At 33.5% G+C, this 27,539-nt stretch overlaps 1 protein-coding gene across 1 annotated transcript in view; it reads left to right on the forward strand.

The window, feature by feature from the left end:
- LOC139524734 (ATP-dependent DNA helicase Q4-like) overlaps positions 1–27,539 on the forward strand; it is a 210,832-nt gene that overhangs the window by 176,559 nt on the left and 6,734 nt on the right. The window contains exons 16-18 of the mRNA XM_071319782.1: positions 10,369–10,506; positions 11,677–11,830; positions 13,116–13,252. Of these exons, the coding sequence (XP_071175883.1) occupies positions 10,369–10,506; positions 11,677–11,830; positions 13,116–13,252 (429 nt within the window). The remainder of the gene's footprint in view (positions 1–10,368; positions 10,507–11,676; positions 11,831–13,115; positions 13,253–27,539) is intronic.

A 27,539-nucleotide genomic window follows, 5' to 3' on the forward strand; every position in this document is an offset into this window, starting at 1 on the left:
ATTTAAGAAAACAAAGATGGTGCTGAACTTTGTATGAACTTAAATGACAGACAGGATTTATTCAGCTCAAGGCACTTCCTAAAAACACTCAGTAAGGTAAAACTAATGCTTATCCTGGTTTGTAATCGGTTTTTAAGTTGCACAAGCGGTGCGTCAAGGTTTATTAGACAGAGTAAGGATGGTTCTTTTGAATATTCATTGACAGATATTCCTTACGCAAAGATTACCCAGTCCAATATTATTGTTGTTGTTGTTCTACATAAGTATTTAGGTGCGAACAAGGTTCTTTTACTTCTTACTTTGCGAACTTTTAACCTCCCAATTAAGTACAAATACAGATGAATATATTGTGGAAGTAATTAGTAGGACTTATAACTTATTGAACAGCGGTATACTACCGTTTGTAACGGATAGTTAATACGAGTCCTTGAGAATATCTGCTTACAACCTTCCTCTTTATTCTTATGAGGATATTACCAATAAGTTCATATTTTCTAATTATTTTGTTTGATCTCGCCTCGACTAGGTCGCAGAGGCAACGATTAAGAGTGTTGTGTCCGGTGTTTGTGGTGTCATTGATATCAAATATTTGTTAAATTTTAGAATAAGGTCTTCATTAAAGTATAATAACTAGAATGCACTGTTTTAGCATTGATACATTAAATTTCTCTTGATACGTGTTTGCCTCGATCAATTAACCAAAGTTAATTGACTTTTAAACTTTTGCATGGTTCACCAGTTAAAGTGTTTTACATTATATCATCGAAGTTATGCACAGTCGAGACATGTCTCAAAGTCAACTGGTTCAGTTTTAACAATACAAGAACACACCCGTGATATCGTGGGTCTATGATTGAATTAAAGTATATAACTATGTTTAAGCCTTATTTTAGTATTCGTATTGTCATCTTAGAAAGTTATACTGATTAAAATACTACAATCGGGAACAATGTGACAATGATTGAATTTAGTATCGTCAACCCTGTGATTATGACCCGTATATATAGTAAAATCCTCAATACAAAGTTTGGTGGTGCGCCTATCAGATGCGGAACGTACAGATAAGGTAATAGGTAACAACTGAACGTCCTGTTGGTATTGGTATCGGATTTGACCCGGAACTTGTTAATTATTGGCAATATTTATTATGTGGAAAACAAAAGGGTCTGGAGTGGTGTAATTTTTAATCAACACCATTGTCCTAACTTAGCTATATATAAAGGTGAATTCTTTGATTTGTCGTTTTTACCCCATGATGGCTGAATTCTGTTGCCTGGTTACTGGTTGACAAACCTTATTTTCACGTTCAGAGCAAACATGACTGGCCTGCCTTATTTCTTTATTATATCAATGATGACAATCTAAGCTTTGTTTTGCATTTATATAAAAGTCATTTCCCCCCACCTTAATTTCACATTTTCAATGAAGATGTTTGCTAACCTTTTTTATACGACCGCAAATTTTGAAAAAATTTTCGTCGTATATTGCTATCACGTTGGCGTCGTCGGCGTCGTCGTCGTCGTCGTCGTCGTCCGAATACTTTTAGTTTTCGCACTCTAACTTTAGTAAAAGTGAAAAGAAATCTATGAAATTTTAACACAAGGTTTATGACCACAAAAGGAAGGTTGGGATTGATTTTGGGAGTTTTGGTCCCAACATTTTAGGAATTAGGGGCCAAAAAGGGCCTAAATAAGCATTTTCTTGGTTTTCGCACTATAACTTTAGTTTAAGTTAATAGAAACTTATGAAATGTTGACACAAGGTTTATGACCACAAAAGAAAGGTTGGGATTGATTTTGGAAGTTTTGGTTCCAACAGTTTAGGAATTAGGGGCCAAAAAAGGGCCCAAATAAGCATTATTCTTGGTTTTCGCACAATAACTTTAGTATAAGTGAATAGATATCTATAAAATTTCAACACAAGGTGTATGACCACAAAAGGAAGGTTGGTATTGATTTTTGGAGTTTTAGGAATAAGGGGCCCAAAGGGTCCAAAATTAAACTTTGTTTGATTTCATCAAAAATTAAATAATTGGGGTTCTTTGATATGCTGAATCTAACTGTGTATGTAGATTCTTAATTTTTGGTCCCGTTTTCAAATTGGTCTACATTAAAGTCCAAAGGGTCCAAAATTAAACTTAGTTTGATTTTAACAAAAATTGAATCCTTGGGGTTCTTTGATATGCTGAATCTAAACGTGTACTTAGATTTTTGATTATGGGCCCAGTTTTCAAGTTGGTCCAAACAGGATTCAAAATTATTATATTAAGTATTGTGCAATAGCAAGAAATTTTCAATTGCACAGTATTCAGCAATAGCAAGAAATCTTCAATTGTACAGTATTGTGCAATAGCAAGAAATTTTCAATTGCACAGTATGGTTCAATAGCAAGAAATCTTCAATTGACAGTATTGCGCAATAGCAAGAAATATCTTATTGCACAATATTGTGAAATAGCAAATCAATTTTCAGTTATTTGGAGTTATCTTTCTTTGTCCAGAATAGATATTTGTGCAGTAGCAAGATATTTTCAATATTCTTTGAAAATTTGAGTTATCTTTCTTTGTCCAGAATAGTAGTTGAATCAACTTAAATCATTGTTTTATACAATATACAATGTATTTTCACTTTTACTACCAACTGATAAATTAAAACAATCTTTACCATTCAGTGATAAAAAGCACTTTTTTTACATTTTAATATTTTATGATGTATTTAAATGAGCAGTTATTGTTGCAAACTCCATTAGAAATTTGAATTGAGATCAGTTTTGGAATAAGGAAAAGGGGGATGTGAAAACAAAATTGGGGGGGGGGGGTCAATTTTTCTCATTTCATATTTCATAAATAAAAAGAAAATTTCTTCAAACATTTTTTTGAGAGGATTAATATTCAACAGCATAGCGAATTTTTATTTTTTAAGTTCATTAGACCACATTCATTCTGTGTCACCAACCTATGCTGTGTCAACTATTTAATCACAATCCAAATTTAGAGCTGGATCCAGCTTGAATGTTGTGTCCATACTTTCCCCAACCATTCAGGGTTCAACCTCTGCGGTCGTATAAAGCTGCGCCCTGCGGAGCATCTGGTTCACTTTTATGACAATATGCAGGTCTAACTAATAGTAGATTACCTTAGCCGTATATTGCACACCTTTTGGGAATTTTTGGTCCGTAATGCTCTTCAACTTTGTACTTGCTTGGCTTTTTAACTGTTTTGATCTCAGCGTCACTGATGAGTCTTATGTATTCGAAACGCGCGCGTCTGGCTTAAACAATTATAATCCTGGTACTTTTGATAACTATTTAGTTTCATTTTCTTTCAAAGATTATTCGCAACAAATTCATAATCACAATGCGTGGCAAAGTGGTTTATATAATAATACAATCGTTAAACTTTTGACCTTCATCACAGAAGATGTTGTATGATAGCCAATAAGACAACTCTCCACAATAGACCAAAATTACACAGAAGTTAACAACTATTGGTTACCGCACGGCCTTCAACAATGAGCAAAGCCAATACCGCATAATCAGCTATCAAAGGCCCCGAAATGACAATGTAAAACAATTCAAACGGGAAAACTAACGTCCTTATTTATATACAAAATATGAACGAAAAACAAATGGGGCTGTTCATCTTTACTTTTCCGTCAAAAACCTTGTTAAACTTTCATAAACATTTTTTGAAATTGGACATATTTAAGGTCAGTTTTCTTTCATGGTGAAAATAGATGGATCATCATATTTTTCACTGCAATAGGCAGGACTAATACAATGCCATGCATACCTTAGTATAGTCCTATTATATTGTATCAAAGATACTTTTGGAACCCTTGAAAAGGTCGTCGATATCTTGACAATGTTGATGGTTGTTTTCACTATTTCTTATGTGTGAAGAAATCTTCGGAGTAGTTAGATATTCTATGTTTTTAAGGTCAGTTTGTGTCCTTTGACAGTATTGCTTACTCTAATCTGTGTCAGCAAAATGTCCTCAGAAACAGGAAACACATTAAAAACTGGTCAAAAATTATAACTGTTACTTTTAATAAAAATTGTAAAGAAACGATGAAAAAGTATATGACTGCATAATTTCTATTTCAGTTTAAGGTAGATTCATGGTATACCGCCATCTTGGATTGAACAATCACAGTAAAAAATCGGTCTAGTTATTTGCCTAAATCTGCAAATTTGAAGACAGATTTGCAATTTATCGGTTAGACTGTTTAATAATATAAAGAAAACTTGGCAATTTATTGTATAATCCAAAATATTTAAATAAATATAATTTTTCTTGCTTTTAGAATCATTTTTTTTTCAAACGAGCCGTTTAAGGGAAGATAACTCTTTTAGTAAAAAATTTATACTGGACAGATAGGGAATTTTTTCTTTTTACTTGTAGCAAGAAAACAAGTTCGGTGACACCATTTTTTCTTTTTATTTTCTTAAAAGAGGGACGAAAGATACCAAAGGGACAGTCAAATTCATAAATCTAAAACAAACTGACAACGCCATGGCTAAAAATGAAAAAGACAAACAGAAAAACAATAGTACACATGACACAACATAGAAAACTAAAGAATAAACAACACGAACCCCACCAAAAACTAGGGGTGATCTCAGGTGCTCCGGAAGAGTAAGCAGATCCTGCTCCACATGCGGCACCCGTCGTGTTGCTTATGTGATAACAAATCCGGTAAATAGTCTAATTCGGTAGGTCACATTCAGGAAAGGGAAGGGGATTGTAGTTACGACGTAAGGAACATATCCGATATCATTTGTGATACGGGTATTCCATAACGGTCAACCAACTCGTGATGGCGTCCGTAAAATTTACGAAGGGATGATTTCAACTTCACCATTTGGAACTCTTGGTTTAATAGCTTTCTTGTGAGCAGCAACCCTCTATCAAGAAAATCATGATAGGAAATGCAAGCACGGGAATATCGTATCAATTGGGAGATATATACCCCGTATGCAGGTGCTGCTTGAATGTTGCTACTTAGAGATGGAAAGTTCACAATTGGAAAGCTGAAATCATCTCTTTTGTCGTAAAGTTTTGTTTTCAACCGACCCTCATTGTCAATTTCTAGATGTAAGTCAAGATATGAGGCCGACTTAACTGTATCTGTAGTATCCTTTATCTCTAGCTCGATTGGATAGATGCGTTCCACATAGTCACCAAATTTTGAATTATTTAGTGAAAGAACATCATCTATATAGCGAAACGTAGAGTTAAAGGATAGTGCTAACTTCTTATCTTTCTTCCTAAGAAGTTCCTGCATGAAGTCAGCCTCATAATAATAAAGAAACAAGTCATATTACAAAACCTATCTTTTCACAATTTTTTTCAAAATTCTATCTCATAGCTTTTTTTTTATGCACACAAATGTGTTTTCCCATGACCAATCTAACCAAATTTAGGCAATTTTCAACGACTCATAGCTTGAAAAATAGCACGGTGACCCCTCCTTTTTATTATATATTTGAAAAGAGCATATTAAAATCTTCATTCTGGCTAAGTATAAGAAAATTCTTTCTCAAAAAATATTTACTTATGATCTACCTTAAGGGCATACGATACAGTTTTGATCCTGTATTTGCAGTTTGATGAAAATTTCCATATAGGCTAGTTTTTGCCTGCTTAAATCAAATATGTAATAAAAAATATACCTTCATGTGCTACTTTTTGAGTTAAATGAGCTCAAAATTTTGTATATTTGCTCAAAATTCGGATTTGTGGCCGTATTTTCTCTTTCGAAAGAAAGCCATAACTTTTTTGTTTTAAAAGAAAAACACAAATTGTTTTTTGTTAGATAATTTGTAATTTTTGTATTTTATAAGCACCCTAAAAAATTATGCATTTTTTATTCAGAAATAACTCATATTTATCAAATGGTCATGAATTAAGAAAAAAGTCGTATTTTTTTGCTGTATATTTATCAAAATTAAAAAAAATCCTCTATTTACAGTTTTATAAAATTTGGTCCACATAATCTCCCTGCGAAATGAAACAAAATGTCGTTTTAAAAAATAGGGGTCCATGCACTCGTTTTCAAATTAAATCAGTTTGAATGATAAAAAATAGTCGAAAAATGTATCTTTTCCCGATATGTCATAGTTTGACGTCGTGAAAATAACATTTTACGTTAGGAACGTCATTACCTCCCCTGTAACTGTATCGTATGCCCTTAAGTGATTTGAACCTTCTTGTAGTAATTATGATCATTCGGTAACTGGATGTTTTGTTTAACTTACAAACGTGTCCCTGTTGTTTCCATTGTATGTAGATTAGGATTTTATCGAATTTGTCCACTTAGAAAGAATTAGATAGTGGTCATTCAAGTAAGAAGTGTAACTGTGGCTTTAAGGCTCTGCAAAAATTATTGATAAATTTCATTTACATTGTATGTTTAATGAAAAAACTTAATATATCTAAAACATTTCCTTCCTTATGTTGAAAATTGGAAGACAAGAATGATAATAAATCAATTACTTCCAACAATGAAGAGCAATGTTCTTATTGACTTCAAATAATACCAATGAATGGTTGCACCTAACAAGACAATGTTTAGGAAGTATAAGATTTTTAAAAATAAACCTTACAATATCAACAACTAATTACTATTAGGAATATACAATATATAAATAAATTTTTGTCGACTTCCTTAGCAACTCATTTTGTTTAGCAATAATTTAATTTTGGATGTAATGCGTCTTCTGGTTGGCTGACGTCGTTTTGTGAGCTCAAAGACATAATTTAGTCATGTGACCATAACGTTATCAACGTTTTTTTAATGGTTTACTCCACTTAAAATGAAATTTAGAATTAAATTATAAGAAATAACTGTAATATTTTATCTGTCTTTTCGAAATAACATAAACAATGTGTTTCACTCTTATAAATAACCCGCTATGCTTAATTCAGCGTCATCGTCAACAGGATTTAAGAAGTACATTGACCCACGTACATATTATGAAGTTTTATTTTTTTTAAGTGAAGTACAATTATTAATTTGTGTTTAAGTTGTCTCTATGAATAATAACTTGAACAAAAAGCCAGTTGAGGTTCATTTTAAAGTAATTATCACTATCACTCTAAGGAAAAGCTGAGAAAGGGATAACACCTAATGTTAGGTACTTGATATTTAACGTATGTTTATCAGTTTAATCTTATGCAAGATTTAATTACGAAATAGTCGCATAAATAATTTGATTTATAAAAAGAAATATCTCCTTATTAAGAAAAATTATGTGCCAGCAAATGAATTTCTTCTAAATGAAATCAACTCGAGCTGTAATGGTGATATGTGTAAATGTCATCGTTGTCAATATAATGGAATTTTATGCGACTGTCATACAATTGAGAGGTTTAACTAGCTTTAAACCCAGTTTCAATCCACAATGTTCTACATTAAAAAAATGCCTGTAACAAGCCAGGAATTTGACAGTTTTTATCCATTTGTTTGATGCGTTTGTGCTTTTGATTTTGCCATTTAAGGTGGATTCCTACAGATATAGCTTTTTTTTTTTCACCATTGAATTTTTCTTAAAATTTGCATACATATACTATGCAATGGCCTCTATGAAAATTTCCGTTTTAAAACAACGAGTAAGGTAAAACGATGGGTTACAGTTACCAACTAGCTAAAAACAATGAGTAAGGTAAAACGATGGGTTACAGTTACCAACTAGCTAAAAACAATGAGTAACAAACTTTACATAACGTTGATTAGGAATAACCAAGGAGAGGTAATGATCATGAATAAAACTAGTTTTGTTAGAATGATTAAAAGCTCAAAAAAAAAAACAGCCTGATACTGTGATTAATTAATTTATTTGCTGTGGGAATATGATCACTATGACATTATACATTGTTGTAACCAGTTGTCAAACATTGTTGTAACCAGTTGTCAAACATTGTTTGAAGCAAGTATTGGATTTAAGAATATTCAGCTCTGAGCAATGCTAATGCGAAAATTGTATTCAGGTAAACGTATAAAAAGTTGATACATAATTTGCTTTTTCCAGAGGCGTTGTTGGCTATGAAGTTCGTATCTTTGCTCTGTTTTATTTCATAGCTTTCATATTGCACAATGTAATTTTTTAAACACATAACTGCTAGTATTTATTTGTTTGAAACAATTCAAAACACAGTATGAAAATCATATATGAGACAGCTTTATACTAAAATATTTGTATGTCCTATCGAAATTCTATTATTCAAATTGAAAATGTTCATGTGCTCGAGAAAGGCATACCATTGCCCTTTATTTTCTTGTTTAAATTAAGTGGAATCATTCTACCATATGTTTGCTTTTTCGTTGTATTTAGTTTTATCGGACATTCATATTAATGATACCATTTTACATGAGCTCCAGCCCTTACGTTGACATTTAAATGTTTATTTTTGTAAGCTGTGTAATGACAGTTTGGATTCATGTGCATTACCCTATATCCCATTTAATGGCCTGTCTTTTAATTGTCGTTTGAAACACAGCAGATGCCATTAGTTCAGAAGAAACTGATTAGTCTTTCAGAGCACTTGATTTTAACCGCATTTGTAGGTGGTGTTCGTTTTGCTCAATCTAAAAATGTTTATTTAGTATTATATGGGCTTCCTACGGCAATGTTGTCACAAACTTACTTTTTAACTTATTATTGTGATGATACTCATTGATAATGATTTGAACTACCCAATTGAGTACCTTGACATCTTTCTATATCTCTTATGTATTGATATGTGTGTTCCACGATAAAAAATATATCTATACTATTAAACGAGAAGACCTCATTTTGTGTGTCGCTTCTCTTCCTCCCACAATAAATTGATCTTCATGCCTCTTTGTCCTATAGGTACCATGCATAGTCGCATTTGTCATCCATTCTTATGACTATTCAGTTTGGGTTATTTTGGGAGAAAAACGAAAATAAAGGCGTCCGTATATTCACTCCGTCATCAGGGCGAATTTTATGTCAGACATGACTACCGGTTTTTACATTGATAACCAGTCGTATGATAGATAAGGAAAATGAAAAGTAAATAAGTCCATATCGTGGTTTTTAGATCGTAAGAACCACTACTATTATACCTCGGTTTTAACTTACACATAGTTTTCATAAGTACTCGGACAGGGACAGAACAATTATTTTTGCATTTATCTACATGTACTGTATACTATGATTAAAATACTACAATAATATATATAGACACTTTATATAATATAGCAGTGATCGCCATGGAGAAGAAACTTAGAATTAATAGTTAATAGAAAATTAAATACACTTAAATATTTATAATATGGATATGTACATATAATGTATGTTCATAGCAGAGACATAGAATGTATTATAAGTCTCTGTTCATAGTTTACAGAAACGCGAAAATAATGGAATATAATAGAAAACAAAATGATAACGAAAAAAAGAGAGAGGGCTTAAAAATATTGTCCTGTCTCCGTGTACCTATATGACTTTTGATATCATTTCTAAATTCTCCTGACATAAAATCTTTTACAAAATTTCTCCCTTAAAGAGATAGCATACTTTCAACCAAGCTTAAAATGCCTGCGATTTCGCTTTTAAGTCAAACAGGACTTCCGGTTTTAAACTTGCACATAAATTTCATAAGAGTACTCGATGACAGCACAATAATTATAGAGTTGATAGAGACTCTCTTTATAATATAGCATCGATCGCCTATGCGAAGAAACTTGAAATTGATAGTTAATAGCAAATACACTTTATTTATAGGATACGTATGTTCATAGTATACAGAAACGCAAAAATAATGGAATTTAACAGAAAAAAAAAATAACGGAGTTTGGAAACAAAGGAGAGGGAGGGCTGAAACTGTTTCCAAGTACCTATGAATTTTGATACGTTTTACTGAAATTCTCTAGACAAAAAAATATTTAACAAAATTTCTCCCTACAACAGTATACATACTTTCAACCAAGCTCTAAACTCCCGCGATTTCGCAGGTGTGTTCTAGTATATATATATATATATTTCGAAGGAATATAGTAGTTGCTCTATATATTCGTCCAAGTGAAATACATTCCGGGCTAAATGAATGAGTTAAATTTTTTGCCTGACATTCAAACCTATTTCTTTTGAAGATTTAATGTATTCTTAGTCGCTGTAACTTGTAAAAGCAACTATTTAAACAAACTGTCCAGATGAAATCAAGTTTTTCAAACGCTTAAAGGGAACGATAACTTGGGCAAATTGACAAGGTTTGAGTGAGCGTATGAAACATGGATGATGCATTTTACACTATTTTGTCTTTCATGTTTCAGGAAAAATATTTAGTTGAACTAAGAAGACATGTTTGCATTCAACACTTTTTTGAATTTCATTTAACAGGGAAAAGATTTAAGCGAGCTAAGAAGACATACTTTCTCCAACACTGTAGACTATAGAACATTAAAGAAGTTCGTACTGAAAGTTTTTACACCCTGTAAATGTAGAGAGGTTCATACAAGACATAAACAGGCTTTAAAGGTATGTTATATTAATTCGTAGAAATAAATAGCACGTCCTATATAACGGTCATTGAGTTGGGGTAGGTGATCTTACATGATGAAAAGAAGGCTAAATGTGAGCTATTGACAAGACCAACGTTAACTTATATAGATTATCATTAGGTAAACAACTTTTGTTCGCAACAATTGCTTATAAGTTGGTTACCGAAAATGTCCGAAATGATTCTATCTGTCTCTAATTTCTTTTCTTTGTTACTATCGTGTCGGCAAAATTGACCCAAGCTAAGGCTTAAGATTCAATTAAAATCCGTACGAAACGTAGATTTCCAATCAGAGTAAGGGAAAAGTTGTTAACCAATCGTTATATGTGTTGGACCTTTAGATTTTGCCATTTGATTAGAGACTTTTCGTTTTAAATTTACCTCAGTACTTTTGTGATTTTACTTTTTGTCTTCATATCGTTAGACGGCAATTTTTGAGATTTCGATTCATGTCAAACTGGTCCTAGTACTTATATCAACCTATTTTCTTCTGTGATGAATATCCTATGTATTCTGTTGGACTGGTAAAGTATCAAAATAGTTATTTATAGATTTATTTGTTCATGCTTCCTGATAGACTAAATACAGGTATGGTACCTCCGTTGGCTTACTGTGCCAATTTTGAAATATATACATAAATATTTTGTGTTGCAACACATTAGAAAATCGGAAACTGATTTTGAAAATGACCATGTCGTAGCTATTGTCGTCTTATATTATACTAGATAAACCCAGTTCGTTTTGTATAGTTTGACCACTGTTCTCTTTGTTTTGAAAGTCGTTAATCGTAATAATTCTCGAAATAATCTGTTCTGAGTAGCGAGGCTGGCATGGTTTGGTCAGACATGAGATTGGTCATTGTTTGCTTCGATTTGGTTTGCTTTTGTCGGACATGAGATTGGTCATTGTTTTGCCTCGATTTGGCTTGGTTTGGTCGGACACGAGATTGGTCATTGTTTGCTTCGGTTTGGCGTGGATTCTGATGCCACGATATAGATTTCAGATAACTATGAACATTTTTATATTTGTTTTTTGGAAAAACAACCATCTATATAAAATATGTAAGATAGTAAACCTATGAAAATTACCATGTTTGATTGGTTGTCACAAGACAAATGACCAATACAAGTATTTTTAATATGCTTAAGGAGAGTACTTCAGATGATGCAATGTTAGCTGAGACTGAAGAGTTATTTGACGATTGGGATGGAGAGGCTAATGTGACAAAACGACTGTGTTCTGGTCACGAGAGGGCAATTCCTATAGATAACCTTGTTATGGACCTGGATGTCAAGGAAGAAGGTAAGACTGCTTTGATATTTCGTTCCAAACATTAACAATATAAAATTAATAATAGTAAAATTGAGAATGGAAATGGAAATGTGTCAAAGAGACAATAACCCGACCATAGAGCAGACAACAGCCGAAGGCCACCAATGAGTCTTCAATGCAGCGAGAAACTCCCGCACCCGGAGGCGTCCTTCAGCTGGCCCCTAAATAAATATGTACTAGTTTGGTGATAATGGACGTCATACTAAACTCCGAATTGTACACAAGAAACTAGAATTAATAATCATACAAGACTAACAAAGGCCAGAGGCGGGGTTAAACATGTTTTTTGAGATCTCAACCCTTCCCATATAAATGTACCTCTAGCCAATGTAGGGGAAAAAAACGCACAACAATACGCACAGTAAAATTCAGTTTAAGAGAAGTCCGAGTCCGATGTCAGAATTTGAAAGTGTTGATTTTTTAATTGATCGAATCAGAACTTAAATACATAACTGTTTGCGTTCGTATAGCTTCTCTATATAAATTTTATTTTAGTTTTAATTGAATAAAGGTGTTTTAACAAACATACCGTACTCTAATATATTAGGGGAAGTCCATGAAACATGACACCATTATACTCTCGACTATATCAACCAACATAACGAAGAACAACTATCCTATTCTTGACTAAGGAAATATTTAAATGTATATATGTTTTAGAAAAAATGGTATTTTTTAGCAAACGGAGTTCAATAGTTATAAACTAAATAAAACTCAATGTGAAAGTAGATATAAACTAAATAAAACTCAATGTGAAAGTAGATATAAACTAAATAAAACTCAATGTGAAAAAGTCTGGTTTTACGAAATATTTTATTTATTAAGTTTGTTTAAAAGTTTACCGATGTTCAAATCTCGCAAATTACTTTGAAAGAGACTCAAAGTAAAAGGTAACGGAACAAAAACTGGAGGAATCGTGTGAGTACCAAAAGTATCATGACATGGTAAGCGCCTCCTGATATGCATGCATCACTAGCCATGCGAACTTACAGTGTGTAAAAATTTCACCATCGGGAATAGGACATTGTCGGGAATCCACAATTTTCTGCATTTGAAAATGCCTGTACCAAGTCAGGAATATGATAGTTGTTTTCCATTCGTTTTGATGTGTTTTTATCATATGATTTTGCCATTTGATTAGAGACTTTCCGTTTTGAATTTTCCTCGGAGTTCAGTATTTTTGTGATTTTACTTTTTTACATATTAGACGTAGACACTGAATATTTTGATTGGACCCGTTTTTTTTTCATTTAAGGCATTTCAACTTTATTTTGCTATCTTGAATTACACCCCCACGAAACCTGGAAACTGGAAAATCTAACAAACGTTTACTCAACTTGCAATATCCAATGTTATGGAGGACCAGCTTTGCTTCAGGAAATTGCTAAAAAGGTAGGTGAATATTTAAACACAATTGTTATGATGCGAGTAAGGAGATATAGTTTTGATCAATTGAAATATAATTGCATGTACTATAAAATGAAAATATGTAGTTCAATTTGCTGATAAGGTTGATAAGAAGGTACTCGGAGCAAAATTGATATCCAGTTTATAAAAAAAAGAAAGATGATAAGTTTTGTTTTCCTTTTATTGTCGTGAATTTTTTACCGCTTCTTAGATTTGCTATTTAAGGACATCTGCTAGTTCTGCTATATCATTCAGTATGATGAATATGGCAGCGTGAAAGAAGATACTTCCCTCTCAGTCAAAAATAAAAAAAAGTCTGCAACAGGTCAAAATTTATTGAGTCAGAGATTTAGCAACCGACTGCCGGTCCAGTAAAAGCCTTTAAAACTAATTCTTTTTGCAGTCAAATTAGGCATTTGTAGCCTAGAAGTACCATTTGCAACGTATCCCCCTAACCCATAACCTAACAAACTTATAATTCGGATTGAAATGAGAGATAAGGTATCTCGAAACTTGACAGAATAACGCAATTCACATATTTTCCGCTGTAATATTTGTAATATTATATCCAATAATATGTTTGTAAACTTCAAACAAGAAGGTCAACGGATGTGGCGCACTTTTCATATTTTAATCAGATCAATGACCATAACTGAACACTTGATTGTCGAGTTTGTCCCAAAAAAGGCCAGTTGTTTACCGCTGTTCAATGTCATAAATCGATTGAGAGATAACAAATCCGGGTTAAAGACTTAAACCAAGGGGAATTAATGGTGTAATTAATTGTATTTTCTTACCAAGTCGGTTTTTCTTTTGAATCAAACTTTAAAAGCAAATAGATCCTGTGTATATAGTTGCACCTATATGAAGATGGACTGGTATGATAAGCGAACCGCTTAAACCCCGACCATTGACAAGTCATACATGATAAACATTTTTCCGCCTGACACTCAATACAAAAAGTCACTTTTAAAGATGAGTTCAGTATAAAATAATAAGGAAATGGTGGTACGATTGCCAATGAGATAGCTATCCACCAAAATTCAAATGAAGTGGATGATAGCAAATATAGGCAACATTCCGGCATTTTTCAATGAGAACGTACAGTCAGCTATAAAAGTTCATGTAGGCGGTTTTAAGTGCCAACCGACCGTGCGAGGGCTGTATAGCCAGTCAAGGTCGTTAAAAACTTCCATTTGTTAAGTGCCATGACATGAAAACTATGTAACGTTAATGTCGGTGAATTTTAACACAAAAATATTACACTGTAAAAATATATATATTTTAAGATAATCTTGATGTAGCTTAATAGAATATAATTTCCGATGAATAAAATATAGTGGTAGTTGCCTTTCTTGAAAATAATTTAAGTTATAAGAATATAGTCTTAAATGATAATGAAATTTATAATCCGATTGATCAATGTTTCATAAGATTGCAGAACATTCATACAGATATACCTTTTGAAAAGAGCTATCCATCCCTTGACTATTTAATTAAAATATACACAATGAAATGAACATGATAAAGGAGATTTATTTCCGACGATGTTCATCATTTTGAATTTCACATGTACTGTTTGGTTCCAAAAAATATTGGACATTTGATACAAGGCCTGTTAATACGGAATTTGTCTTAGGTGAAATTTATCGTTAGGCAGCAAAATGACAAAAGTAATTTCATAACTGTTCTTTTCCAAGCTATTAATCATAGTATGTGTTACAACTCGAATCTCTGTCTTAATATTTGCCTTTACCATTGGATAGATGAGCCCAGATTTGATTTCGAATATATGACTATATCATACTGCTGTTTTCTTCTCTGCTGAGGCATTTGATAGAAGGATTTCATATCGAATGTACTACATTTGGGTCCGACGTCCGTGAACCTTTCACTCTTTGAACTTCCATTTGAGAACCACGTAAAAGGATCAATATATAAATCTGTTATTTTTCTCCATTGTTGAAGCATATTACAAACAGATCATAACACGGTCAATATCAACCCGATAATACATGCAATATGGAAAATGCCATGTAATAATCTGATAATACATTACGACCAATTAGCAGCGTTTTAGTTGTATCAAAGTTTTACTTATTGATGGTGTTTGTTGTCAGGCACTTCATTATACGTTTTGAAACATAAAACAGTAAAAAGACACCATTGCATGACAATTTTATACATTTGATACGTTTAAATAGGTATAAGCTTTCATCAGAAACACTCAAATTTTTAGCTCACCTGGCCCAAAGGGCCAAGTGAGCTTTTCTCATCACTTGGCGTCCGTCGTCGTCGTCGTCCGTCGTCGTCGTCGTCCGTCGTCGTCGTCGTCCGTCGTTAGCTTTTACAAAAATCTTCTCCTCTGAAACTACTGGGGAAATTCAACCAAACTTGGCCACAACATCATAAGGGTATCTAGTTTAAAAGATGTGTGGCGTGACCCCGCCAACCAACCAAGATGGCCGCCATGGCTAAAAATAGAATATAGGGGTAAAATGCAGTTTTTTGGCTTATAACTCAAAAATCAAAGCATGTAGAGCAAATCTGACATGGGTAAAAATTGTTTATCAGGTCAAGATCTATCTGCCCTTAAATTTTCAGATGAATCGGACATTCCGTTGTTGGGTTGCTGCCCCTAAATTGGTAATTTTAAGGAAATTTTACTGTATTTGGTTATTATCTTGAATATTATTATAGATAGAGATAAACTGTAAACAGCAATAATGTTCAGCAAAGTAAAGATTTACAAAAAAGTTAACATGACCGAAATGGTCAGTTGACCCCTTTAAGAGTTATTGTCCTTTATAGTCAATTTTTAGCCATTTTTCGTAAATCTTAGTTAACTTTTACAAAAATCTTCTCCTCTGAAACAACTGGGCCAAATTAAACCAAACTTGGCCACAATCATCATTGGGGTATCTAGTTTCAAAAATGTGTCCGGTGACCCAGTCAACCTACCAAGATGGCCGATACGGCTAAAAATAGAACATAGGGGTAAAATGCGGTTTTTGGCTTATAAGTCAAAAACCAAAGCATTTAGAGCAAATCTGACATGATGTAAAATTGTTTATCAGGTCAAGATCTATCTGCTCTGAAATTTACAGATGAATCGTACAACCCGTTATTAGGTTGCTGTCCCTGAATAGGTGATTTTAGGGAAATTTTGCTGTTTTTAGTTATTATCTTGAATATTATTATAGATAGAGATAAACTGTAAACAGCAATAATATTCAGCAAAGTAAGATTTACAAATAAGTCACATTACCAAAATGGTCAGTTGACCCCTTTAGGAGTTATTGCCCTTTATAGTCAATTTTTAACAATTTTTCGAAAATCTTAGCAATCTTTTACAAAAATCTTCTTCTCTGAAACTACTGGGCCAAATTAATCCAAACTTGACCACAATCATCTTTGGGGTATTTAGTTTAAAAGATGTATCCGATGAACCGGCCATCCAACAAAGAAGGCTGATATGGCTAAAAATAGAACATAGAGGTAAAATGTAGTTTTTGGCTTATAAATCAAAAATGAAAGCATTTAGAGCAAATCTGACACATGTAAAATTGTTTATCAGGTCAACATCTATCTGCTCTGGAATTTTCAGATGGATCGGACAACCCGTTGTTAGGTTGCTGCCTCTGAATTGGTATAGGGAAATTTTGCTGTTTTTTGTTATTTTGAATATTATTATAGATAGAGATAAACTGTAAACAGCAATAATGTACAGCTAAGTAAGACCTAAAAATAAGTCAACATGACCAAAATGGTCAATTGACCCCCTAAGGAGTTATTGTCCTTTATAGTCAATTTTTAACAATTTTCATAAAATTTGTTAATTTTTACTAACATTTTCCACTTAAACTACTGGGCCAAGTTCATTATAGATAGAAATAATTGTAAGCAGCAAGAATATTCAGTATATTCAAGTAAGATGTACAAACACATCACCATCACCAAAACACAATTTTGTCATGAATCCATCTGTGTCATTTGTTTCATATTCACATAGACCAAGGTGAGCGACACAGGCTCTTTAGAGCCTTTAGTTTTTAAAACAAGGATATTCATATTAAAATGACAAACAAGCCAAACATAGATACGAGAACCCGTTCAACTAATTACTATATCAAATAAATTCGTGTGTTTATATTTTTTTAACCTGTTTTGTGAAACACATCCAACGAATTGATAACTGACATAAATATTAATATGTCACCAAAATCAAATGTTGGTATAAGTATAGCGCAAATTAATGGTGGGTTGAAAGATAGTTTAGGTAGGTTGACTTATTTGACTATTTAAGATATTCAAACTTAATTTTTGACAAATTATTTGCGTGTTGCAGTTTCAGAACGTATTATTAATCTCTATAAATGAGGCAAACATGTTACATTTGGTGTATGTATAATTATTTTAACACGTAAATTTCCTATTAAATTCTAAAAACGAAAATGCCGTCAAATGTTGCACTCGCCATTACGTGCAATAGATGCTGAATCTTTAAATTCGGCATCGAGCTCGTTAAGTATAAAGTTATTGAATCAGCTGAGAATATAGTCCAAGTTAAAGGAGAAAAACGAATATCTATTTGAAGACAATGATATTAAACTATAGGAAAGGAAATATTATATAATGTTTATCAAGCATTTTACATGAGGACATCCCTGAGTAGTTATGTTATCAGGTTTCAAAGAACAAAGATATTCTATAACGAAATGTTTAGTTGCAGTTTTTTCTTGGATTAATTAATTTCTAGAAAATTTATTCTCCCATTAGAGTAACAGACGTCTATCGAATGATTTTATTTTAATTTTCAGATACATATTGATAATAGTAGATGTAGGATATATATTTTATATTATTTTTCGTTGTTAACTTTAAATTGATATCTGTTATTTGTGTTGTCTTACCGCAGGCAACGCATGTGGGATTGAATATAAATCAATGGTGGTTTAGTTATGTTCAAAAACAATAGAATCAAATTGAAAAACTGAGAACAATTAATTTAGAAACATTATATTGAGAGCAAAGTCATGTTCGTCAATAAGCCTGCGTCTATTGACATGTCAAATTAAGCTTGATAACTTACTTTGTACAAAATACCTGAAAAAAACAAAAACACAAGTTCAACTGAATTCATTTAAAGGAGTTCAGTGACTGCCAATTTAAATTGATATTCTTTCAAATAGTACCCTAACTAAAAACCAATCCCAGACATATTGCAAACAGTTACCTCAAAAACTAATTGCATTAAGATTAAGTTTGAATCATATCCGCATTTTCCCCCCTCCAAATGGCGTAAAACATTGGCTCAATCACGCAAAAAAAAAATCTTTGGAACAAGTGTGATGAATGAGTGTGCAGAATTAAGTTCTTTGTACGTCCAAATTTTCAGAACTAGATCTGGTGCAGGAAAATTGGTACCATTAATTTTATTACTGCCACTGGGTCGATGCCTTTGCTGGTGGACTGTTAGTCCCTGAGAGTATCACCAGCCCAGTAGCCAGTACTTCGGTACTGGCATGAAAATACGGATTTATTGTGTTATTAAAATTTGCTGTTACAAAATGTTAGAAATTATTTTAAATTAAGGAATGTATCTCCCTCATGCAGAGCTCTGATTCCTTTCACGGATTTGGCTATACTTTTTTGGACCTTTAAGATTATACTCTTCATCTTTTATATAAGCTTTCAAATATTTTGGCCACGAGCATCACTGAAGAGACATGTATTGTCGAAATGGGCATCTGGTGCAGGAACATTGGTACCGTTAATTTTATTAACGCTGGAAAAAAAAAGTGAAATCACAAAACAACTGAACTCCGAGGAAAATTCAAAATAGACAGTCCCTATAATCACATGGCAAAATCAAAGCTAAATCACATCAAACGTATGGAGAACAACTGTCATATTCCTGACTTGGTACCGGCATTTCCTCATGTAGAAAATGGTGGATTGAACCTAGTTTAATAGCGAACAAGTGTATTCATAATGTTACTTCATCATTTAGAACCATCAATGATAAACTTGTAAGCAACTCGGTTTTTTTTTTATAATGCTATGGAGTCAACTTTACCTCTAACATTGTAAATTCTGGTTTTTTGTTAAGTTTCCTGACAGCCTTTAACTGTGGCGACAAAAACCAAACACTTCTGTCGTGCGTTTCATTTTTAATCAATTCGTAACTAGTTTCGAACAGTTTCATTACACAATATCGCGGCTTTAACAGACTGTTTATAACGTTGTAAAACGAAATTCTTTGGAAATGAACTGATTGATGCTTGATATCATACCTCTTTAGTTGACTTAATTGGACCAAACGTGCTCACATTTCTCTACAGATCTGATTGATGTTTGAGAAATCCAAACCAAAATACGGACTTAATTAAGACAACAGTAGCTGACACGATGTTTAAATCTAATAAATCTATTAAACGGATTCTTATAATTAATATTTTAATTTTGGGAATCCAAGAGGGCACTTACTGCACCTCTGCTTTGTATTTAGAGGTATAAATATTTCCTTAAATTTAAATTTCAGCCTGTTGACATTAATTTGTTTATTGTAACCCCTTACTGTTCATGCTGAAATTAATTTTAGTGTTTGTCTTTCCCATTTTATTTTTATTTTATACGTACATTTAAGGGATATTAAAAGATACGCATGTCTTGTGCCCTGAATTATTCGCATGCGTAACCTGAATATTAAAGACAGATTTTGAAAACATCTGTATTTATTCAAATTCTTTTCATACCGTTTGATATCATATGAGCTCGAGTATATGTTTTAATGCTATTGTGAGGCTTATTAAACAGACTATAACATGTCATTTTATGATTAGAATCACGTAATCTATGTCGTAGACTATATTTTTAAAACGTAAAATCCGTTAATTTATTTTCTTCATTTATTAGTCTGCATAAAATCCTTCCCTTGATAGGTGACAGTAATTGATTTAGCTGGAAAATTAGATCTAGGTTTGAAATTAATTACAAAAATCCATTTCCCAGAATCATTTGTCATGCGTACTGAACTCGGAATGATACTTCTTTGTTTACTCATTACTTTTCCAAAGCATTTGCATAAGTTGATAGAAGCTACGTCTTGAAATAGGTATGCAGGAAGAAGACATAATAACACATTGTTTAAAACTGTGTTGTGCCGTTTTTAATTGGTCAAAACAAAATAATATGTATTGCTAGTTGTTACCTGTACGTTAAACACGAATTATTTGGAGTAAGACCCAATATTTGTTCTATTATGAAGGGTCCGTATGGGAACTGTTTGATCAGAACAATTACGTTCGCAATTTTGTTAGTTATGCAAATCTCGTAGAGAGTCGTGTTCAAATTCGAAATTTTGATAGTTATAAAATTTATTAGATTTAAACATCCATATATTTGTTATCTTAATATTTGGTAAACTGATTGCCCTAAATATGTTAAGCTTCCATGCATCATTTTTATGCCCCATTTATGTTTTCTGGTCTGTGCGTCCGTTCGTCCGTCCGTCTGTCCCGCTTTAGGTTAAAGTTTTTGGTCGAGGTAGTTTTTGATGAAGTTGAAGTCCAATCAACCTGAAACTTAGTAAACATGTTCCTAATTATCATACGATCTTTCTAATTTTAATGCCAAATTAGAGATTTTATCCCATTTTCACGGTCCACTGAACATAGAAAATGATAGTCCGTGTACTTTGGACACATTCTTGTTTTTTAATTTTTTTTTGTTTTGAGAGGTTAGCTAAGATATCAAATAAACACATTTTCTTTTTAGCTCACCTGGCCCGAAGGTGAGCTTTTCTCATCACTTTGCGTCCGTCGTCCGTCGTCGTCGTCGTAAACAGCAATAATGTACAGCAAAGTAAGACCTAAAATTAAACCAACATGACCTAAGGAGTTATTGTCCTTTATAGTCAATTTTTAACAATTTTCATAAAATTTGTAAATTTTTACTAACATTTTCCACTATAACTACTGAGCCAAGTTCATTATAGATAGAGATAATTGTAAGCAGCAAGAATATTCAGTAAAGTAAGATGTACAAACACATCACCATCACAAAAACACAATTTTGTCATGAATCCACCTTCTTCCTTTGTTTAATATTCACATAGACCAAGGTGAGCGACACAGGCTCTTTAGAGCCTCTAGTTATACTTCGTAGAAGTGTGACTCTTCAAGATTGATATCAAACCAAATGTTATAAAGAGGTGAATAAAGGTTTTTATGCAGTTAAGCTGCATTATGCGAGCACCCTAGATTTGTGTTACGTTTAATTCTGGATTACAAAAAATATGCCAAGAAAAACCTTAAATGATCGTCGAATCACCCAAAAGTTTTGAACTTGCACATAGAAAGTAGTGCTCATTAGGAATCCTTGTGTAGTTTATTATCGCCTGTGCTTTTGGCTAAGATGTCAAAGAACAGTTGTATGAAATATTTAATCGCCGGAAATCTCTTAAGACAAGTAGTTTTTGGCAAAAGTCGTAGGAATGTTGTTTGTCGTCAATACGTAGTAAAACTACGTCGGTAGTCTATTATATATAATAATTTCAACTGTAACTATATTATGTAATACCTGAAAGTAAGCAAATCATATGATATATAAGTGGCGTACTTTGGGCCACTATACCCCCTCCTGTTTGATAACTTTGAAACGGTTGGGATCCCCACCCCAAAACCATATATATTCAAGTATGGAACAATATAACTAATCAAATGAAATATTGGGCGAGTCCCTGGGATCAACCTACTCCCTCCTGTTTAGGAACTTTGAAACGGTCGAGATCCCCACCCCTAAACCATATGTTCAAGTATGGATCAATATGATAAATCAAATGAAATATAGGGGTGGTCACTGTAAACCCTCCAGTTTCTTAACTTGGAAATGTTCAAAATCCCAACCCTAAACCATACATACTGATGTATGGGACAATTTAATTAATCAAATGAAATATAAGGGGGAGTCCATGGGGTCACTAACCCCTCCTGTTTGGGAACTTATGAAACGGTTGAGATCCCCATCCCTAAACACAATATATTATCAAGTATGGAACAATATAATCAATCAAATGAAATATAGGGGGAGTTGCCCCACCCCCTCCCATTTGAGAACTTAGAAATGGTCGAGATCCCCACCCCGTAACCATACATACTCATGTATGGGACTATATAACAAATCAAACGAAATATAGGGGGAGTCCCTATTGCCACCCTACCACCTCTTGTTTGATAACTTGGGAACTGATGAGATCCCCAACCCATCCCTAAATATATATATTTATGTATGGGACATTTTGATAAATAAAATGAAATATAGTGGGATTTCCTGGAGTCACCCCACCCCCTCCTATTTGAGAACTTGGAAACAGTCGAGATCCCCACTCCTAAACAATATATATGCATGTATGGGTCAATATAACTAATCAAATCAAATATAGGGGGAGTCCCTGGGGTCACCCTACCCCCTCCTGTTTGAGAACTTGGAAACCGATGAGATCCCCAACCCTAAACCATATATATTCATGTATTGGACAATATAACAAATCAAATGAAATATAGGGGAAGTCCGTCACCATACCCCTTCCTGTTTGAGAACTTAAAAACCGTCGAGATCCCCACCCCTAAACCATATATATTCATGTATGGAACAAAATAACTAATCATTTATATTTACTATGGGCAGGTCAGTTAGACCTCACCTTTGATCCCTTTAGTAGTGAACATTTGTCTGATTTGTGAACACAAGCTTTCTCTCCAGGGTTACTTGTCCGTTCATATTCGTATTAAGTCAACTTGTACTGCTAACAGTCAACTAAAACCAACGTTAACTACCAACTAGAACAACTGCAATCATTGCGAACTTGTACCACTGCAGACTCACAAAAAAAAAATACATTGATATGTGCATTGCTTTTGAAACCGTGATAACATATAAATTATTTGCCTTAATAATTAATTCATTAAGCAAACATAAATGTTCTATATATGAATGTTTAATGTTGAAGCAACATTGCCAGTTTTCATAATTACGTTTGCCTAGGTTTCTGGTTAACTGTATTCAGCGCTAACAGCGCTTTGATTTAAGTTTGTCAACAAGAAAGTGATATTGCACACTTGTTTGAATTTGCTATCTTACTAGATCCTTTTCGATACGTATATTAACAATAGAAAATTAGGGGAAAGGTAGTTAGTTATATCTATCTGCTGTCCACAGTGTATCGATAATGACATACGTGTCAAAGTGGTTCCGTTTATAAAACGATGCAAAAAAGATTGTAAAAGTGGGACGAAAGATACCAGAGGGACAGTCAAACTCGTAAATCGAAAATAAACTGACAACGCCATGGCTAAAAGTGAAAAAGACAAACAGACAAACAATAGTACACATGGCACAAGATATAAAACTAAAGAATAAGCAACACGAACCCCACCAAAAAGTGGGGGTGATCTCAGGTGCTCCGGAAGGGTAAGCAGATCCTGCTCCACATGTGGCACCCGTCGTGTTGCTCATGTTATAACAAATCCGGTAAATAGTCTAATTCGGTAGGTCACATTAACAGTATCACTAAGAAAATCATTATAAACATGATGTGTTATAAAACAGATATAATTTACCAAAGCATGATTGTTTTAGAAGAAAGTAAATCATTATGCCCGCGTCACACTGTCCCGATTTTTACGCCGATGGCAACACGATAATGGAAATTTTCAAAATCGGGGCTGATCGTATCCAGATCGGGCTATTCGTAGTGCCATCTTTAACCATCGGCCACTTTTTCTAGCCTTCGGGGACAACTTCGGGAAGGGTTCTAAATTTTTTAACATGTGAAAAAAAACCCGAAGGTGCGCCCGATGTTGAGGGTTCGTATTGAGTTCGTATCACCATCCTCAATATCGTAATGTCACCGGGAATGCATCTTTGCACATCGTATTGCATTCGTGTTTCAATCGTTTCCATCGGGCAGTTTTGACATTACGATGTCTACACGAATGAATCACGAAGGTACCCGAAGGTCTTACGATGGCAACACGACTTCGTGAAAACCTCGTAATCCCGTCGTGTTGCCATCGAATAAAAGTACGAAGGCGACAAGATGGAACTACGACGGCAATAAATCCAGCTAAATGTAAGTTAATTTTCGCGCTAAAATACATTTAAAGTGCCATGCGCGATATGCACTGGTCAGTCCAATACGACAGTTAAGAAAGACGTTCACAAAACATGGAGCTCATATCATATGATTCTATGAGAACAAGAAAGGCGACAGCGTTGTTTCTATTAATTCAAATGGAACAAGAAGAGCAGCTATTACAGGCTCAGGATTTACTTTTACAAGTAAACTGTTATTTTTTGTCAATTTTTTATATCAAGTAACATAATTAAAGGTGACAAAGAATTTAGAGTTTTTAATTTATATTAGACAATGTCGGAACATATTCAATTTCTTCTATTCACAACAACAACACGAAAAGACAAAAACGTTAGTTATGATAAGAGCGATATGTTCAGGCCTTTTCCATCTGGATTGTTTCATATCATTACATGCTGGGGTTCCTTTAAAAAAACGCGCCTCGTACACCAACACTGCAGGTACACGTATATAGGGAAACCAACTTTTTATTCATTATTCTGATTTTTTATGTATCGTCTGAGTTGTTGTCACACGAATGTTTACTCCATAACCATTTTGTTTTCTACATGTCATATTTTGCCGCCTTTGTTGCTTTCCCCACATCCTTCCTTTTGTCTATATTGTTGTGATATTCTCCTGGAAAGAGCTCTTTTTGAATAAAAGGGATCAACGAACCCATTACCTTACCTTTAAGATAGATCAGTAAACATGGGCATAATTATGGGTGATTATTCAGACTAGTGCACACATTTTACAGTTCAAACAAGGCAATGCCGAGCGTGGCATCCCCTCGTATGTAACATATTGGGGACAAATATGGACACTATATTTATATATGACACATGCAGAAAATGGTAAATTGAATATGCATATTTGATACATAAACTATTTTTTTAGAAATCAACCAAAACATTTTGTAACTGGAAATACCTTTAATATTGTCTTTAGAACCAGCAGGTAAAAAAATGAGCAACCAATTTCCTGTGTATTATGCTATTTCAAGGAGAAAAAACAAGTCCATCTACATGACCTTGACCTTTGGCCTTGAACGTAAAAAATGTCAGATCATTACAAGGAGGAACAATATACCAAATGTGGTTAAATCTTTTGAAACATATTGGTTTTAGAGTGTCCACAAGGGTGATATTGCCTTGTATTACAACTGCCACTGTGACCTTGACCTTTGAACTTTAAAGTCAATAGCGCTTAAGATATTCTTAACGAGTAACACCATACCAAGTTTTGAGCATTTTGGTTCTAGAGTGTCCATAACAATTTTATCTACACGCAACTTACATGTAGTAGGCGAGGGGATAATAAACTAAGTTTTATAAGAATTAGACAAAAAGATCGATTACCCGCCATGCATGGCAGACTTGTACAGAAACGATATGTTGTCGAAATTCTGTTCGTATTTTTTAGACATCGTATGGCCATCGCGCCATCATCGTAATCCATCGTGTAGCCTTCGTAATCCATCGTGTAGCCTTCGTGATCCATCGTGTAGGCTACGGCTGAGATATGAAGCTTAAATACCCGTCTTCGGTTAACCTTCGTATGTCCATCTTTTGCTATCGTATACAATTTCGGCACCATCGTATAGACTTCGTTATTCATCGTACTTGCTTCGGTCACTTTTTGGTATTTTAACGAGATCGGGACCAACTTCGTACGAACTTACAATTTTAGCATTCGGGTGTCCATCGTATATAAAAATCGGGACAGTGTGACACGGGCATTAAAGTGGTATTGTATTGCATTTAAAACTGACGTGTAACAGTTGCTACAATATGTTTCGCTATGCTAAATTGTATTCACGTTCTTTACAAATGAAAACAGTTCGATAATAATCCTAATTTGCTTTGAAATTTTTCCACAACCTTTTTAGTTGGTTTTTTTTTGTTACGATTCATTTTCGAGAAGATCTTGTCTAAAGAAAGATAACCTTAATGGTGTTGTATTGATAGCTACAATGACGTTTATGAACAATATAATGTGTTTATTTTGTGTGTTTTTTCAACACCGATATTAATATGTCCTCAATTGTTTTTATTGTTATTGACCACAAGGAATCTGAATACGATACCTTTGTGTCTTAACAGTTTTTAGTTTTTCAGCATTAGTTAAACTTTATGTTGCATCCCAATTCGTCGACTCTGTTCATTCGAATACCAACCCCCAAAAAAATTGTATCAATGTTTGCCCATTTATTTGTTTTAATCAGTTCTTCAAAGTTAGTACAGAAAGATTAAAAGTCAAATGCACATCGGATGAAGGAAATCAGCATCGTTCAAGGAAGCGATATACATTATAAATGTTTACAGTTTGTGAAGTTGTACTATTTGCCATCATTTGAGATATTATTTTGGGAAGATGTACTTTTAACAATTATTTAAACTATCAATATATCCGATGTTTATCACGTTTTACAGTTTGTCGTCTATTTTTTTTTTTTAATATTTTATCGATACGTGACAATTAGGGGAATGATTATTATATTCCTAGCTTGATACAGAATTTTTAAATGAAAAAGTTGGTTGAATAAGGTTTTTGTCGATATCTTTTCCTATTTTCACAATTCATTTCTGTTCAAATTAATTTTTTTTTGGAGACTAGATATAGGAAGATGTGGTATGAGTGCCAATGAGACAACTTTCCATCCAAATTACAATTTATAAAGGAACCATTATAGGACAAGATACGGCCTTCAACACAGAGCCTTGGTTCACACCGAACAGCAAGGTATAAAGGGCCCCACAAATTACTAGTGTTAAAACATTCAAACGGGAAAACCAACGGTCTAAATTATATAAAAACGAGCAACGAAGAACACGTATGATCTACATTAACAGACGACAACTACTGTACATCAGATTCCTGACTTAGGACATAGGACAAGTTCTTTATTCGCACATTTAGCCAGAGTAACCACAAAGACGTTTAGATAGCTTGACATGTTTTTGATTTATTGTTCTAATTTAGTTAAGATAATACTGCGGGATTTATCAATCTTGCATTACCGAATGACCTAAAACGCCGAACAAAATTTGTCAATTTCATATTACCTGATGCAAGCTTTTAATTTGATATCGATATCAAATCATACTTAAAACAAGACAGTTATATTGAATT

Source organism: Mytilus edulis, chromosome 5 (genome assembly GCF_963676685.1).
Source record: "Mytilus edulis chromosome 5, xbMytEdul2.2, whole genome shotgun sequence".
In the NCBI taxonomy this organism is placed as follows: Eukaryota; Metazoa; Mollusca; class Bivalvia; order Mytilida; family Mytilidae; genus Mytilus; species Mytilus edulis.